Raw genomic sequence first — 18500 nt, forward strand, 5'->3', positions numbered from 1 at the left:
ATTGTGTGATTCAATTACCGGCATTTCAGTGAGCGTAGATGTCCACAGATAAAATTTCACTGTTAAAACGGAGAAAGCAGTTTCAAAAAGAGAGAGTCATTTGTTGTTTCAAATATAAAAATCTCCTCTTTGGGTTCATTTTATTTTTCATAATTTATTAGATGTCCAGTGCCAAAGATGCGTTTTTGTCTTTTGCCTCTGGCTGGGAATCTAACTTCAGAAGCAACAACAGGAGATAAAATGAAAGAATCCCCCCAAACCACAGTGCATACTGGTGTACGTTGGAAATCAATTAAGTTTTCCAACCTTAGTGAAAAAGATAAATAAGCAGGTCTCCCAAGTCCCTTTTAGACCAACATTTCTGGGGCAGTTTCACATGGATCTATTATTCTTCTGTTTCACTTCCTGTCCTAAACTGTTGCATAGCACTGATACACTCTGCTAAAAATTGTAGCAATCATCCCAGAGTCAGTGGTGGATCTCTTAACTCAGTGGTGGGCATCTTGTAAGGACCCTAAAATGTGTTTAATTAAGTAAACATGTAACCACTGAAAATTTCAGCTGTTAGTGTTTACATGGGGGTGGAAGGGGCAAGAGGGGAGCGAGCAGCAGTGCGAGGTGCGAGAGGACTCCCCGGGAGATGGTGCTCATGGAGAGCCAGCTTTTAAGCTCATCATTTAACCATATACACAGTTACACTTTCACATCCCTAGTTCTATGTGCAGCCTGCAAGATCTTTTGTTCCCCATTGCTCGCATACAGAGTTGGCAGATTCCACTGGTCTCGGTGTCATTTTTTTCATACCAGTTTTACTAAAGCGGCAGGCATGTAAAGCAAGGGCACTTGAAGAGAGGTGCATGCTGATTGCATACAACATCAACTGTGAGAGCCGTGCACGCCCTCTGCATCCAATCAAAGTGCCACTATGGTTCAATCAGCACACCCTGCACATTCTAAGTGTGCAACCACAGTTGGCAAAGCTATCCTATTCCAGAAGACTTATTTTGCTTACAACAGTCTTGCAGCCCATTGAGATGAAGGAGGGCCATTCATGCGGCCCACTCACTAGCCTAGGTTGCCCATCGCTGCCTTAGCTACTTGCCAGAGGTGTTATAAGACTTCATAAGATAATGTCTGCAAAATACTTTGAGATCCTCAGAGGAAAGAGGCTACAGAAAGGCCATTTATTACCATCACTTATCAAAAAGTCAGATGTTTTTTAAATTTCACTTATTTGTTACCCTACCTACTCAGATCTCCATGACTGCCTGAGGGCAACCCCCCTGCATGCACTACAACCCACTGGGGCCTCACTCTATGAGAGTATTGTTTATAAACATTGTTATTCACAAGAAAAGATGATGGCCAACATTTTTTAAAGCAATATTCAATTTTGACTGGTTCTGTTACTTGGGGCCCAACTAACAACCATTTGGATCTGGCTTTCAGAGGTACTCAGCACTAGCTGCTCTTGGTAAGAGCTGAGTGACAATTAGGATAACTCAACAACTCTGAAAAGTCTGAAGGGAGGCACTAAACTCAGAAGCCAATGTTGTCCTTAATGCAGTGACTTTGGCTGACGAGTACATGCTCTGACCAAGCAGAATAAATCTGGATCACCACGTTTACAGTATACTTACTGATTTCATCCACATCTCTCAGGAATTTCTGCAAATCTTGCTCCTCCTGCTCATTAGCCAGCATGGTACAGAATGAGTAGGGAGGTCAATTAGAACCTAGAGGAACAAATAACAGAAGGGGTGGGAGAAACAAAGTCTAGAAGTAACCTCCTAGTTATTTTAATACAGGTTGGTTGCCAGATCTGGGGAGGCTGGACAGCTCACAAGGTTGGTTCACTTTCCCTTTACGATTCACTTGGGCTGTGACAGTTTGTTTCCACCCCAGAACTACAGTTAGCACCATCTGACAGCTACTCAGAGCATTATATAACTTCAATTTTAAGCTCCTCTGGGGCAGGGGATCACAAATCTGATCTAGTAAGTGGCGGTGTCACAAAATCACTTAACAGAACAGACTTTCAAAAGGGCTCAGGACCCAGCAGCTCCCACAGAAATACTGCAGAGAGAAGCTGGCCCTGCAGCTACAACCCAGACAAATCAAAAGGCTCCATCAGCTAGCTGCAAGGAAGTCACACACAGTGGCCAGTCAGAGAGTGGGGCTTGACATCAGGAACAGGGAGCAGCGGGGCTCTGTAGGGACAGGGGGCTGCAGAAGTAAGGGAGGCTCATGGCAGAGAGAGGCTGGGGAACGGGGAGCAGGGAGAGGTGGGGCTAAAAAAAAATCTGGGAAGCAGTTGCGATGCTGTGGGAGGCAGTGGTGGGTATGTGGACTGCAGGGTGGGGAGCAGAAAAAAGTGGGAACTGAGGAAGGGTAATGGAGAGGTTGCAGGAAGTGCAGAAAGGCTGCGAGGTGGGCAGAGGGGAAGGGCTGTAGGTCGGGGAGCGGGGTGAGGAGAGGTGGCACAAGGGGCTGCAGGCGGAGGTGGGGGCAATGGGGGCACTGCAGGGAGCACGGAGAGGAGGGGACCAATGAAAAGCTGCGGGCAGCACGAAAAGGTGGGGGGAGGGCTGTAAAGCGGGGGATGGATGCAGAGGGGCGGATGGGGCAGGGGGGTGGGGACTGGGGGAGGGGGAAGCTGCGAGAAGCACCGAGGAGTAGATAGAAGCGGGGGGGGGGCTGGGCAGGGGGAGGATAGAGGCGGGCGTGGGTGGGGGAGGGGGGCAATAGGGCGTGGCGGGGGGGGGGGGTCCCTGCTCACCGCTGCGAGCCGAGGCCAGGGCGGAAGCCAGGCAGCGCAGCAACGCGGGGAGCAGCGTCCTCCCGGTCGCCGGGGCAACGCTCCCTTGATGCTCCGCCCCTTCCTCCCTCGGGGCCGCCGCGGCGTCCTCCGAACCGAGCGCTCAGCCAATGGCGGCCGCGGGAGGGCGGGGCCAGGCTGCAGCGAAGGGGCGGGGCTCGTGCAGATGGGCGGGGCTCCCCCTCAGAGTCGGGTGGGCAACCTGGGATCAGGTTAGGGAACGGTGCAAGAAGAGCTTGGGGGCAGAGGTCAGGGGGCAGAGGTCATAGTCTTGTCCAATGGGGTTGGAGAAGCATGCACAATTACCATGAAACTCTTGCCCCCCCCCCCAGCTCAGGCAGTGCCACCCTCTCCCTGGACACTGGCCTTGGCCCCATCCCGTGAGCCCCCTTCTGCAAGGGCCCATTGGCAGCCGCCTGCGCCCGGTGTCAGCCTGTTCAGAGACAAAGGCGCCCGCTCTCTGACCGGACAAAACCGAACACCCTGCGCCTGCCCCGGCTCCGCCCCGCTCGCTCGTCCTCACTCTCCCCACCCTCGCCCATTTGCTCATTTCACCCAGGCTGGGCAGGGGCCCTTTTCCACCAGGTGTTCAGCCCCTTCGAGAGCCCAGTGCCCATGACCACACCCTACGGCTGATCACCTGGTGACCCTTGGAGGGCCTAGTGCCCATGACCACACCCTACAGCTGATCACCTGGTGACCCTTGGAGGGCCTAGTGCCCATGACCACACCCTACGGCTGATCACCTGGTGACCCTTGGAGGGCCTAGTGCCCATGACCACACCCTACAGCTGATCACCTGGTGACCCTTGGAGGGCCTAGTGCCCATGACCACACCCTACAGCTGATCTTCCGATATCAAAGAGCCCTGCACTGTCATTACTGATCTGAAGCTTCAGGGGATAGCCGAGTTAGTCTGTACAGGAAAAAACAACAAATGGCCTGCTTGCACTTTATAGACTAACAAAACATGTAGATGGTATCATGAGCTTTCATAGACACAGCCCTTAAAAGCTCATGATGCCATCTATATGTTTTATCACTGATCTGGTGCAGCTAGGTTAATCGCAGGTGACTGCTTGACCATTGCCAGCCGTGACCAAGCAGTGTCCCCTCATATCCTCAAGTCCAATATTCAGAGTTCAGTGTTTGGGTGTTGTCTCTCTGAGGTAGACAGCATGTTCAGAGAGAGTTGTCTGTAACAGCCTCTTCACCGAAACTTGTCCACTGGGTCCGCCAGCATCACCCGCTACTCTATCAAGGCAATAGAAATGATCCTGGGGTCTTCAGAGTTATATCTCTGTCTTACTTAACTTACGAACTATAATAAAAATCCCTCCTCCCTCACTTTTTGCTCTATGGATTTATTTGCTCTGTGAGGCAAGGCCAACAGCTATTTTCTCTTAAAGAGCCCATTTTATCTAATGGTGTTTTCACAAGATACAACAAGGGAGACAAGAAGAGAGAAAGAGCTCTCATGATGAGGTGAAACTGCAACTGTCATCAAACACTCAATAATAATTGTCAACAGGGAGTGGGTCAGAAATCCCCCCTGTGAACATTCAATTGATATTGCAGAGGAAAACTATCATTCTCTGTCAGAAATAATGATTCATTTTCATGCTGTCTAGCAGTGAGTATTCAGTCTGAAGAACCAAGTAGGTATTGCCAAAATACAGAAAAGCCCTTTGTTCTCATCAGGTATTGAGCCGGAACCAAACTAGAAATCACATTATGCTATCATCTGTGTTGAAACACTCACTCAGGCTAACTGGTATTTTAATCCTACAGAAACTTGCTCATGTGAAACTAAAAAATGGCCTTTCTTGCTTCTATGATCACATGTCTCAGTGGAAAAAAAATCTGAAAATACTGATTTTTCAACGGATTTTTTATTATATGGCATTCAGCACAATGGGTCCTTACTCTCTGTGCGGAGTTTGTAGGTTATACTGCAGTACAAAATAATAATAATTTTCAGTTTGTTTCTAGTTGTGTTTGTAATGTGTTTTGATATCCTCAATCAAAGGATATTTCCAGTACAGAACTGCAAAGCATGAGTTAATGTAACACAAGAACACCAGTGTAATCAAAACTGGATAATGCAAATTACTGCAGTATTTTGATTCTATAGAATAAAAAAAACCCACATTTTATTTAAATTTATATTTTAAAACAGACTATTGATTGATGGATTTTTATCTACATGGGGATAAAGCCTTCCCCACTCTACAGTTCACACTAACTCTTCATGTACGTACTCTTTCTGTGCACTGTCTTTGTGTGTGTAGACTTATTGCACTTGGGAAGTGTACTAAGTCAAAGTGTGAGGGCATTCTTAATGCACAGTAAATGTGTCTGCATGGGGATCTGGTGCAGAGTAGACAATGCACTTTAAATTCACACAGTAGCTTAGTGTAGACAAGCTTTGGGTCCTGTCTGCTCTTCATGGACATTAAAAATCCATTAGTACTTCTTGTAATATTGAAAGTTTGCCCCAATATTTTGGCTTAATTTTCTCCCCCTTGCACTATTTGATAGCATGCTATGTAGTGAGAAGCTGCATTTTGATGGAATTACAGGAGACCCTCGCGATTCATGGAATCACTATTAGCAGTTTCCCATATTTGCTGGTCTTCTGTCCTGGCCTCGTGGTTGTGTTGGGGGTCAGGAGCCATGGGGAACTCTCCATGGCTCATAGCTCCCGACTCCCATGGTGAGTTCCCTGTGGCTCCCGGCAGCTACAGTGAGTTTCCTGCAGCTCCCAGTGAGTTCAAGAGCACCATGGGGGCAGGAGCCATGGCTTACAGTATTTGCGAATTTCACCATTCTCAGTGGATGCATTTCTGCATACACTGTGAATGGTGAGGGTTTCCTGTATAATGTTCACTATGTAGTGTATGATACCTTTATGGGCTTTCGTGGGTACAATGGTCTGCAAAGATGTCATAGTACATTGTTATTTATTAAACAGAAGGGAAATAAATAAAGAATAAAGAACAAAATTGTCAGACACATAGATGAACATAATGTGCTGGGGGAAAGTCAACATGGTGTCTGTAAAGGGAAATCATGCCTTACTAATCTATTAGAGTTCTTTGTGGGGGTCAACAAACATGTGGACAAGGGGGATCCAGTGGATGTAGCATACTTAGATTTCCAGAAAGCCTCTGACAAGGTCCCTCACCAAAGGCTCGTAAGTTATCATGGAATAAGAGGGAAGGTCCTTTCATGGATTGATAACTGGTTAAAAGACAGGAAACAAAGGATAGGAATAAATAGTAAGTTTTCAGAATGGAGAGAGGTAACTAGTGGAGTTCCCCAGGGGTCTTCCTGGGACCAGTCTTATTCAACCTATTTATAAATGATCTGGAGAAAGGGGTAAACAGTGAGGTGACAAAATTTGCAGATGATACTAAACTGTCAAGATAGTTAAGACCAAAGCAGACTATAAAAGAGCTCACCAAACTAAGTGATAGGGCAACAAAATGGCAAATGAAATTTAATGTGGATTAATATAAAGTAATGCACATTGGAAAGTGCATAATCCCAACTATGCATACAATATGATGGGGATTAATTTAGCTACACCTACTTAAGAGAGCGATCTTGGAGTCACTGTGGATAGTTCTCTGAAAACATCCACCCAATGTGCTGTGGAGGTCAAAAAAGCAAACAGAATGTTAGGAATAATTAGAAAGGGACGGAGAATATCTTATTGCCTCTATATAAAACCATGGTAGGCTCACATCTTGAATACTGCATATAGATATGGTCACCTCAACTCAAAAAAGATATATTGGGAGAAGGGCAACAAAAATGATTAGGGGTTTGGAACGGGTCCCATATGAAGAGAGATTAAAAAGACTTGGACTTTTCAGCTTAGAAAAGAGAAGACTAAGGGGGGATATGATAGAGGTCTATAAAATCATGACTGATATGGAAAAAGTAAATAAGGAAACATTATTTACTTGTTCCCATAATATAAGAACTAGGGGTATGTCTACACAGCAGGGCTTAACTCAAAATAAACTACACATATTGAGCTATGTCAATTGCATAGCTTATTTCAAAATAGTTTATTTCGAAATCGGGAGCGTCTACACAGCACTTATTTTGAAATACAGCACTCTTCTTCCAACTTCCCTTACTCCTCCTACAATGAGGGTTCCAGGAGTCAGAATAAGAAGTCCTCCAGCTTGATAGTATTTTGACATTATTTCAAAATAACTGCCCACTGTGTAGAAACGGACTAAGTTATTTCAAAATAATGCTAGTTATTTTGAAATAATGTTGCAGTGTAGACTTACCTAGGAGTCATCAAATGAAATTAATAGGTAGCATGTTTAAAACAAACAAAAGGAAGTTTTTCTTCACTCAGTGCATGGTCAACCTGTGGAACTCCTTGCCAGAGGGTGTTGTGAAGACTAGCACTTTCATAGGGTTCAAAAAAGAGCTAGATAAATCCATGGAGGTTAGGTCCATCAATGGCTATTAGCCAGGATAGGTAGGAATCGTGTTCCTAGACTCTGTTTGTCTGGAAATGTGTGACAGAAGAGAGATCATGTGATGATTACCTATTATGTTCACTCCTTCTGGGGCATCTGGCATTGGCCACTGTCAGCAGACAGGATAATGGGCTAGATGGACCTTTGATCTGATCCAGTGTGTTCTTAATCCATTTTTGTTCATCACCGTGAATTTCAAATGCTTGGGAATGCACTAATTACAGCCATATGCAATGTTCTGATATGAAAACCATCCCAAATGGCTGCCTATATAGCTCAATCCTAGGCAAATATTTGTCTCAGACAGGCAGGCAAGAGAAACTTAATTCACCTCCACTCTTCAATACACTTGAAATGGATGAATTTCAATTTCTTACATGGTGCAGAAATTGACATCTACCTCAAAGAGATGAAGAGTTAGGTAACTTTTACCCTGATTTATCTCTTCTGCAGAGCACGACACTTCCAAGACATTTACTTTATTGGCAGATAGAGCCCATTATGGTCCCACAAATTTAGCTGCCATATCAGACAAATGTGGTGAACAAAAAGGAATTTGAAAGAGCTGCTCTCTGAGGTTGTGTCTACAAAGTTCTTTTGGAAAAAGATACGCAAATTGCAAACCGCAATTTGCGTATCTTTTTCCAATTTTCTTCCGAAAGAGGCTTTTCCGAAAATTGGCCCGTCTACACTGGGCCAAATGTTGAGAAAAAAGCCTCTTTTGGAACATCCTTTCCTCCTCGTAGAACAAGGCTTACGGGGATACTGAAAAAACTCGTCTGCTTTTCTGACGTTTTTTTCAGAAAAGCAGACGCATTCCTCCGGTATCCCTGAAAAACTCTGCAGTCTAGTCATACCCTGAATGGATAACTTGGGTCTTTCATTCTATTCACATGATGCTGATGAATGGAACAAGCGCTGTCTCTGGGCCATGTAGACACGGATCATTCTGTAGTCACTCCAAAGTATTTTTATTCTTCTGGAATATGCTTGCTCTCTTCGTACTGATGAATGATGGGCACACGCCTGCCCCCAGCCTTCCATGCGTCCTGCTGCAGTGCCCTGCCCATTCCATTGCACATGCACAAAGCTCTCAGCTTCACTGTTCCCAACGTACACACCAGCTTGCAAACTTCAGGGTCATCATTCTGCTTAATACGTAACCATATATATAGTGTTAGCAGGAATAAGCTTATCATCAAAAGATAATAATTATTATTCAAGAGATAGAAACTAAGACTATTGAAAATAAATGGCTACTTAGCAAACAAAACCATAACTTGCTTTCTAGAGCCTACGCCTTCGTAACACAGCCTTCCCCAGTCCCCTAGCCCACGTCCTTTTTCCAATATTTTCAACCATTTTGGCCGAGAGTCCTTTTCATACAATCAGGCTGTTGATGGTTTGTCCTCACAGATAGAAGGAATAATTGGAGACTCATCTGCACCCCAGATATACTTTCAAAAGTGCACAGTCTTATTCCAAACAAGAGACGCCTTGTAGGCTTTGTTTGTTTCCCTGCAGCCTCTGCCAGTCTGTTGATTCGCATTTTGGTCAGACAGTCAATGGGTATCCATTGTGAAGTGCATGATACTCAATTTTCAGATGATCAGGCAGAGTGAGATAAGCATCTCCTCTTCCTCCCTCCCCGCCACTCCCATCTAACCCCCACTCTTTTCATAATCTGCTTTAGTACAGTCCTAGGGATCGTAAATTTTAATGCATGTACAAAACTATTCACCTATGTTCTGTGCCTACATCTCACAATGATTATAGAGGCCAGACTTGGGAACCCCCATAATCCTGTGCCCTCTGTCAGTTGGCACCAAGAGTCCTTAGGTCACACCCTCTCATGAAAGGGTCGCTGGCATCCTAGGCTCTGAAGTTAGGGAGTGCTAGGGGTGTGGGATTCCTTCCCATGAATCAGTTATGCCAGGGCAAAGAGAGTTATCTCACTTTGGCAGGTAGGGTTGCCAGCTGTCCCAGACTGGGTGTCACTGCTGAGAATGATGATGGTTATTAGTTGTATTACAATAGTGCCTGGAAGTTCTGATATCAGGGCCCCGTTGTGCAAGGTGCTGTACATACACACAGAGAGAGGCAGCGCCTGCCATAAAGAGCTTACCGTCTAACAAAACAAAGTGGGAAGGGAAACCAGAGGCACGGAAGGATGAAGTGACATGCTCAAGGACCCCCAGCAGGCAGGTTAGCAGCAGAGGCAGGACTAGAACCCTTTCAAAGTCAATGATGAAACTTTTGTGAGTGGGACGAGGATTTCCCCCAGACCATCCCAGGCTGGTTCTTTATCCACTGGACTGGATGATACCACCTCTGAGGTGCAGTTCATTCTGGGATGGCTCCAGGCAGTTACTCTTTCTATTGCTGGGGTAACCCAACAAATCCATCTGCATCCCCTGACAGCCCCTTTTCAAGGCTGCCTGGGCAGTGCCAATCCAGCAGTGAGTTTCTTCTTTGGCTGTCTCAGAGGCTGGCACACACAAGGACCCCAGGGATTTGGTTGAGGGCATTCAAGGGATGCTGGAAAGGATGATGGGAAGAGGCCTCAAAGGTGGCACTTGTCTGGCAGGATATTTTTATACAAGTCCCTTAGCTGGCCTGTTTCTACAATTCCCTCCCATAACTCCCCTGAGAGATTTTCATGCCATACATTAACCACTCCCTGCATGGACCTGTCTTGCCTGAGCTCCCCAGGTACCCGTCCCACACTCTTCCATTCTACACAGCCTGGCAGAGTCCCATAGCACTAAATCCTCCCGCATCTCTTCAGAGCACTAACCACCTCATCAGTTCTCTCACACTTCTCCCAACACTCACGGGGTAGGACTGAGTGCCTGCAGTTGCCATGGATGTGTTAGCTGCTCTCATTCCTCTCTGGGCCTGGCAGCAGGAGGTGAATGACTTACTCCATCATAGAATCGTAGAATCCTAGGGCTGGAAGAGACCTCAGGAAGTCATGAGTCCAACCCCCCTGCCCAAAACAGGGCCATCCCAACTAAATCATCCCAGCCAGGGTTTTGTCAAGCCAAGACTTAAAAACCTCTAGGGATGGAGATTCCACCCCCTCCCTAGGGAACCCATTCCAGTGCTTCACCACCCTCCTAGAGAAATAGTTTTTCCTAGTATCCAACCTAGACCTCCCTCACTGCAACTTGAGACCATTGCTCCTTGTTCTGCCATCTGCCACCACTGAGAACAGCCTCTCTCCATCCTCTTTGGAACCTCCCTTCTGGAAGTTGAAGGCTGCTCTCAAATCCCCCCTCACTCTTCGCTTCTATAGACTAAATAAGCCCAAATCCCTCAGCCTCTCCTCGTAGATCAAGTGCTCCAGCCCCTTAATCATTTTGGTTGCCCTCCACTGGACCCTCTCCAATGTGTCCACATCCTTTCTATAGCAGGGGCCCCAGAACTGAACGCAATACTTCAGATGTGGCCTCACCAGTGCTGAATAAAGGAGAATAATCACTTCTCTAGATCTGCTGACAATGCTCCTCCTAATGCATCCTAATATGCAAGAGCACACTGCTGACTCATATCCAGCTTCTCATCCACTGTAATCCCCAGGTCCTTTTCTGCCAAACTGCTGCTTAGCCAGTCGGTCCCCAGCCTGTAACAATGCCTGGATTTCTTCCATCCAGCTGCAGGACTCTGCACTTGTCCATCATGCAGAGGGTTCCTGAAAAGCCAGTATGTTGTGGTAGCCACGGAGGGGAGCAAAGGAAGCTGCAATAACTTACCGAGGTAGAGACCCTACATTGTTGTGGCTCCTCTGCTCAGCACAGGATGAGCAACAGTGTCTCGGGCCTGAGCACGCTCGAGTTTTACCCCCTCTAGCACCAGCCATTAAGCTGTAAGAATCACTCTGTACCAGGGGATGGATTTGAGTGGAGCTAGCTGATTTTTGGCTTTTCAGTACTTCTAGGTTAACATGAGCTCTCTGCAGCTCATACGCTCTCCAGCACGGGGAGCTCTCTGATCCCGAAAGGTGTTAAAATCGTACATCCCCTTGAGGATCTGGGCCTCTCTCACTAGCACCGCATGCTCTCCCCCTTCAGGAAACTCTTTCTTCCCCACCCTCATAGTTTTATGAGCTTTGCTGAAGCCACATGGCACGCATGGATCCTGGGCACTCTCACCGTTCAGTGCAGCACTAAAGGGGAATACTTTGATTTTATTCCAGGGGGCTGATTTGCTGCTGATTAGCGACGAGGGGCCCGTTTGGAGCTTATGAGCCGCAAAGCGTCTAATTTGATCACTAGAAGTTTATGATGTGGAGGAAGGTATGTGGGCTGGAGATTCGGGCCTGAGGCGAGCGCAGAATTGAAATTCATCCACCTGAAGAGATTGTTTTAAACTTTCAGTAGCAGACCCACACTGGGTATGAGAATAGAGAGCTATTAGAATAGAGGGTCAGCACGCTCCTTGCCAGGGAGAGGAATCAAACAGCAGCAAGTCCCATTGGAACATTTCCTAAGCGAGACTTCAATGATGGAACGCTCCTATCCAGGGAGTTTGAAAAGGTTGCCTGGCCTGAAAAGCCCTAAGACAGCATTGCAATTCAACTGCACCCCACAATCAAAACCATCCTTACCCTTACGCCGAATATGCAGCTGCGGAGGGCACCCAAAAATCTGGGGCACTGCTGGGTCTTAATGTCCATCCACTTGCTTTCCCTACTCCTGTTCTGTGGCTCTGCTTTCTCTGGAGAGGACCTAGTTAACTTTAAAAAAACTGGCCAGGGCTATTAGCAGAACATTGAACCCGTGAAAGAGCCATTCAAGTGGTAATGAAGCCATTTAACTGGCATTTGCCACCCCCAGTTTCTGAATTGACTGTGTTAGCCTACAGGACCTTCCTTTAAAATATTTCATTAATGTGAAGATTTTAAAATCACATCTCTAAAAAAATCATGCTCCCTCCCCACCCCAGGCTGCCGTTGGGCATAGGGACACCAGTTTAATAGTAACATGTCAGGCCCCGTAAATCCTAAGGATGGCCCTGCTCACAATGACCAGATAGTAAGCCCCGGGCCTGAAGCTCAGGACATCATGTTTCCGTTCTGCCCTGCACTAGGCACACAGCAGGAGGCAGGCTGCTGCTGCCGGGGGAGGGCTGGAGAGACGGCTGTGTGGCAGAGCTGCTCATGCTGCTGCTCCCAGCAGATGAGAATGCGGTGGGAGAACTCGGAGAGACTCCCAAGCAGTGCAGGGAGCCGCTCTGCCTTCCCACCATGCTGCCCTGTGGGATGCAGCCCCACAATTCTTTGCTCTATCTGTCGACCGGGCAGCTAGAAATGCGGCCATGAAACGTTGACAATGGGAGGTGGAAAAACCAGTCTGATCGTTTTTCACGTTTGCCGGCTTTTGCATGTCGACAGCACTTTTGTCACCCAACCTTCTCCATATCGACACAGCCTTTGTCTTGGCATCTGGGCAGCAGCTCAGCCTATCAGCTTTCGTCCCTGCTCCTGCCTCTGTTAGATACTGCCTAAGTCCCTCGAACTGCATGAGGCAGGGAGACTGAAGCACAAACAATGGGTTCCAAGTCGCACAGCGAGACAGTGGTGTAGCTGGGAATAGATCCCCAGAGCCCTGCTTTGGAGCCTCCTGTTCTAAACGTCACCTCTGGAATGTGAGATTGTCTTTTGCACCCAGATCATCACCCATGGCCCTTGCTACCATATGGGAAAAGCCCACATTTCAGAGTGCAGCTCACACTCACAGTGGGATAGTGGTAGAAATGCAGCCCTGTTAGTCTGGTGTAGCTGAAACAAAAAACAGGACTATGTAGCACTTTAAAGACTAACAAGATGGTTTATTAGATGATGAGCTTTCGTGGGCCAGACCCACTTCCTCAGATCAAATAGTGGAAGAAAATTGTCGAGTAAATGGGAGTAAGACCTCAAATTAGAGTCAGTTTACTATCTGCTCTCTAAGAAACACCTGCCTGTGTTAACATGTGGTTACTCCTGGGAGACAGATTTGATAACTGCTCACACTTCTCCCGCTATGTACGGTACATTATGTGGACAACAGACACCAGGCAGGTGTACACCGCACAGGTCTCAGGATAAGCGATCATCTCTTCGATACTATCTGCTGGTAACTGGCTCTTCTTGAGGTTGGAGCCTCTGGTGAGTGTGTCACGCACTCCAGGAAGCTGTATTCTGCCTGTCGCCCTTTGGCTCTGCCTGTTTAACCATTTCCCCGTGTGACCGGGAATGAGAGGAGCAATGTGGCAGAGCGTGGGTGTGACACGGCTGGCAAGGCAGCATTGACTTAGACCTGTGGCAAGGTGAGTTCCAGTCACACCTGAAGAACTTAACAGCTGCAGTTCAGGCCGGGAGAGCAGAGTGGATAATATCTCCCATCAGAGTAGCACATCTGGTGGGTCAAGATGGAATCTGGGATGCTTTCCCTCTACTCACGAGGCAGTACAGGCTCCATAAAGAAATGCCCCCTGCCTGCTTATTTACTGGGAGGAGGGGGCGTGAAACAACTATGTTAATTTCTTGCTCACCTCTCTCCCCACGCTGATCACCAGGAATGCCCAAAGTTGCTCAAGCATTCAAAATGCACATGGAAAACTTTGCCTTGCAGATGAAATTCTCACCCCGTGCTGAGGTTCCCAGGCACAGCTCAATCTCCATTATTAGTCTATAAAGTGCTACCAGACTGTTTGTTGTTTTTTAAAGTTTACTAAGTAGAACCTGTTGAAGTAGAAGGGAGTATGCACGTGTCTCTGGACTGGGCTAGAGAGTACAAACGCAAGCCCTGACTAAGCACATGGGATCTATTGTCACTGCCTCTGATCACCTTCATGCTCCTTATTTCAATTCTCTTGGCTGTGGGAGCTTGGCCTCTCGTCTGCATTGCACCAGAGTTGTTCCCGATAAAGCAAATATCGCAGGTCTCCCCCTACACTGCACCAGCAAGGAGTCTAGACCAGGGCTGGGGAACCTTTTTTGGGTCGGGGGCCACTGACCCCACAGAAAAATCAGTCGGGGGCTGCACACACAAGTGAGAAGCAAAAAAGAAAAACCAAACCCTCACTGAGGTAGCCCCCCGATTGAGGAGAAAGACCCTCCTCACCTTCCCCTGGCACACCGGAGCCCAGGGGGACTAGGCTACTAGACTCAGTATTCTCTAGCCTCATGGAGGGACAGCAGGGGGGGCTGGAGCACCAATGCAGGCTCCCCAATGCTGGCAGCGGAGCCCTGAGCCTCAGGGGCCAGATCCAGGCAAGCTGGGGGGCTGCATCTGGCCCCGGGGCCCCCATCCCTGGTCTAGGCCCTGACATGATGCTCCTATTACTGCTACAACTGCCATCCTCTCTCGGGTTTGCAGCATCCCCCCGCTGTCCCCATGGGTGTGTCTACACTGGGCCACTTATTCCGGAGAATCAGCCGCTTTTCCGGAATAAGCCGCGAGCTGTCTACACTGGCCCTTGAATTTCCGGAAAAGCAACGATGCTGTACTGTACAAAATCAGCCGCTATTCCGGAAACCATACGATGCTCCCGCTCGGGCATAAGTCCTTTTTCCGGAAAAGCTTTTCCGGAAAAGGGCCAGTGTAGACAGCTTTTCCGGAAAAGCGCATCGTTATCGCGGAAACTCCGTGGCCAATGTAGATGCTCCTTTTCCGGAAAAGCTGAAAACGGAATGTATTCCGTTTTAAGCATTTCCGGAAATTCATGCCAGTGTAGACGTAGCCCATCAGTTTGTACGTACAGTTGGTAATAGGTAATAGCTTCCTCCTTAGCTCCCCGCCACGTGGACCTCTCTCCTCCTTGATTTCCATACATTTCCAGCATCAGAAAGGTGGCATTGGGAAAGTGGGGCTGTAGGGAAGTCAGATACAAGGGGATGGGTGCTGCAGAAAACCCGAAAGATAGAAAACATCATCCCCCACACCATGCCAAGCTTTCACAGCGAGCTCTGCTGCCCTCTCTGCTTCCTTCAGGCTTGCAGCCCCCACGGCAAAAGGCCACTGGCCACACACGTTCAGGAAATATTGAGCATCATCGGTGCTTGCAAGCATCTCCGTGCAGGCCCGGCATTCTGAGCATCCCGCAGTCACACGCTCCGAAACAGGTAACGGAGCCGGGCTCAGGCAAAATGGAGCACTGCCTCCACCCTGTGGTGACTAGTAATCGTACGGCCTCCAGGACCAGATACACAGAGACAACCCTGCCTGCTCCCTCTGGCTCTCTTAGAGGATCAGTGCTCCCTCCGTGCTTTGAGATCTGTGCATGGAAGAGGCTGTAGAGGTGCAAAGAGCTGCCATGTTCCTGTCCCCATGAGTATCCAAAGCTAAGTTAACAACGTGCCGTGGGGCCTGTTAGTGACACTTTGCAGGAGGGAGCAGAGACCTGATCATGTGGCAGGAAGTAAAAGGGTTAAACCTCCCTTCCTAGGCAAAGAGGGGTCCCACTTATGCACCCGCAGCGCAGAAATTGAGTCAGGCGTCGGATTAGTCACTGGGCAAGGGCCTATCCAATTGGAAAGCCCAGAAAAATGGGGGCCTCCAACCTGTTCCACCTGCCTGCACAGTGCTCCTGCACTAGAATGGGATTGAGCCTCAGGGACTGCAGGGGGAAGAGGAGGGCAGAGGCCCCCACATGCTCTGGCTCAGAGCCCCACGAATCTGTAATCGCCCTTGCTGAAGATTCAGCCTGTTACTCCTTGTCGTACCATCAACGGATACGGAGAAAATTGATCACTGTCCTCTTTCTAGCTGCCCTTAACCTATCTGAAGACTGTTATCAGGTAATTTCGGAGTCTTCGCTACGAGAAGAGAAATGTGCTGTTTTTTAAGCTTTCCTCATACGTCAGGTTTTCTTTCGTCTGTTTTGTTGATCTCTTTTGGACGCTCTCCAGTGTATCCACCTCCACCCTGAACTGGACACCGTGCTCCAGCAGAAGCCACGCCAGAACAAGACAATTACTTCCTGTCTTTTACACGTGACCCTCCTGCTGTTAAATTCCAGAATGATATTAGCCTTTTTGGCAACTATTTCTCTCATTAAACTTGCAATCCCTTATGGCCCCCAGATCCTTTTCAGCAGCGCTACCCAGGGGAGCCGACCGCCTCTGTGGGCCCCCAGACAAGCCGTGGGAAGGGCAGCTCTGCACCCGTGGAAGGGATGGGACTGGGAGCAACCAGCTCTCGGCATTGCCTGGACCGCAGCATACTGCCCCTGCAGCCCTCAGAGGCTAGGAGCCCCGGGCCTCTTTGAATCACCAGGCCCCAGGACAACTGCCCCTTTTGCCCCTCTTATTTGTCTCAGACAGGCAGGCAAGAGAAACTTAATTCACCTCCACTCTTCAATACACTTGAAATGGATGAATTTCAATTTCTTACATGGTGCAGAAATTGACATCTACCTCAAAGAGATGAAGAGTTAGGTAACTTTTACCCTGATTTATCTCTTCAGCAGAGCACGGCACTTTCCAAGACATTTACTTTATTGGCAGATAGAGCCCATTATGGTCCCACAAATTTAGCTGCCATATCAGACAAATGTGGTGAACAAAAAGGAATTTGAAAGAGCTGCTCTCTGAGGTTGTGTCTACAAAGTTCTTTTGGAAAAAGATACGCAAATTGCCCCTCTCTTCATCCATCGCTGGGCCTGGTGCTACCAGTAGCCAGTTATTCCTCATTTTGTAGCTGTGCATTTGATTTTTCCTTCCTAAGTGTAGTGCTTTGCACTTACCTTTACCACATTTTCATCTTCCTTAATCCAGACCCATCCTCATCCTACCCTTGAAAGTGCTTGCAACCCCTGCCAGTTGCAACCTCTCTGGCTATGTCTAGACTGGCATGATTCTCCGCAAATGCTTTTAACGAAAAAGTTTTTCGTTAAAAGCATTTGCAGAAAAGAGCGTCTAGATTGGCACTGATGCTTTTCCACAAAAGCACTTTTTGCAGAAAAGCGTCTGTGACAGTCTAGACGCGATTTTGCGCAAGAAAGCCCTGATCGCCATTTTCGCGATTGGGGATTTTTTGCGCAATACAAATCTGAGCTGTCTACACTGGCCCTTTTGTGCAAAAGCTTTTGCACAAAAGGACTTTTGCCCGAACGGGAGCAGCATAGTATTGCTGCAAGAAGCACTGATTTCTTACATGAGATTGTCAGTGTTCTTGCAGAAATTCAAGTGGCCAGTGTAGACAGCTGGCAAGTTTTTCCGCCAAAGCAGCTTGCCAGTCTAGACACAGTCAATAAGTTTTAAAAGCACGATCTCCACTCCATTATCCAAGTCATTACTAAAAACATTTAATAAAATCAGCCCCAGGACTGACCCCTGTAGAACCTCATAAGATATTTGCTCCCTGTTTGACAGCAAACCATTGATGATGACTTGCAATAAGATGAAGGCCTAAAACAAAACCCCGTGTAGCACAGGCCTGGTCTGAGGCTTGAGGCCGAGCCAACAATGGACAAAACATGGCTAACATGAAGCAAAGCTAAGCTCTGAGCAAGACGCAGGCCCCTGCTCATATAAGTTGGCATGAACAGGGCTGAGAGTGAAAACACTAATTGGTAATAGGCCCAGGTGTAGAACAGTACTTGGTACTGACTGTAAAATAGTAATTAGTACTGGTCATAAGTTGAAAGCACATGGTACCATTGAAAAAGACCTTGGTACCCACACTCCCCACAGATACTGACCCAGGTTCAGGAAAGGGTCTAAAATGACAGCATGATGGATGGAGATGATCTAATCAAACCACGAGATACAGGTGATGGGTGGTATCTAAGTAGTGTCAGAGGGTGGCAACCTGACACCTCAGCAGTGAAGTATAACTTGTTTGTACCTGTATATAAAGTGATATCTTGGGGGGACAGTCTTTGGATGACCTAGGGGGCAGTGGAAATTTCCCAATGATTGAGTTATTCCATTGTTACAAATTGCATGTGCGTAGTGGCTCAGTAGAGTCTACTGACAATGATAAATGTACTTTGCTTAACAATAAACCTGGCCTGGCACATTCGATCCTCATCTGATTTGTGGTCTTCGGGGGGCTCTCTTGGGAGTTTGCTGTGGAGATTAAACAGTCTTCTGGTTATCATCGAAGGCGCCAGAGACCTGTGTGGACACCACAGCAGTAAATCCTGACTAAATCTGGACAGTGTTTCCCTTGTTTGCTTATGAG

General features: G+C 47.6%; 1 protein-coding gene across 5 annotated transcripts in view; it reads right to left on the reverse strand.

The window, feature by feature from the left end:
• Positions 1–18500, reverse strand: part of TTC12 (tetratricopeptide repeat domain 12) — an 83448-nt gene that overhangs the window by 46444 nt on the left and 18504 nt on the right. For 3 of the 5 annotated variants that reach the window (XM_089773297.1, XM_075909443.2, XM_075909442.2), the window contains exons 1-2: positions 2780–2929; positions 1641–1736 (exon numbers count right to left, since the gene is read on the reverse strand). In XM_089773297.1, coding sequence (XP_089629423.1) covers positions 1641–1655 — 15 coding nt within the window. In that variant the 5' untranslated portion in view covers positions 1656–1736; positions 2780–2929. Of the gene's footprint in view, positions 1–1640; positions 1737–2779; positions 2930–18500 lie in introns of those variants that run through there. The other 2 variants (XM_089773298.1, XM_006111239.5) reach the window with 1 other exon arrangement.

Source organism: Pelodiscus sinensis, chromosome 25, assembly GCF_052426305.1.
Source record: "Pelodiscus sinensis isolate ZL-2025 chromosome 25, ASM5242630v1, whole genome shotgun sequence".
Lineage (NCBI taxonomy): Eukaryota > Metazoa > Chordata > Testudines > Trionychidae > Pelodiscus > Pelodiscus sinensis.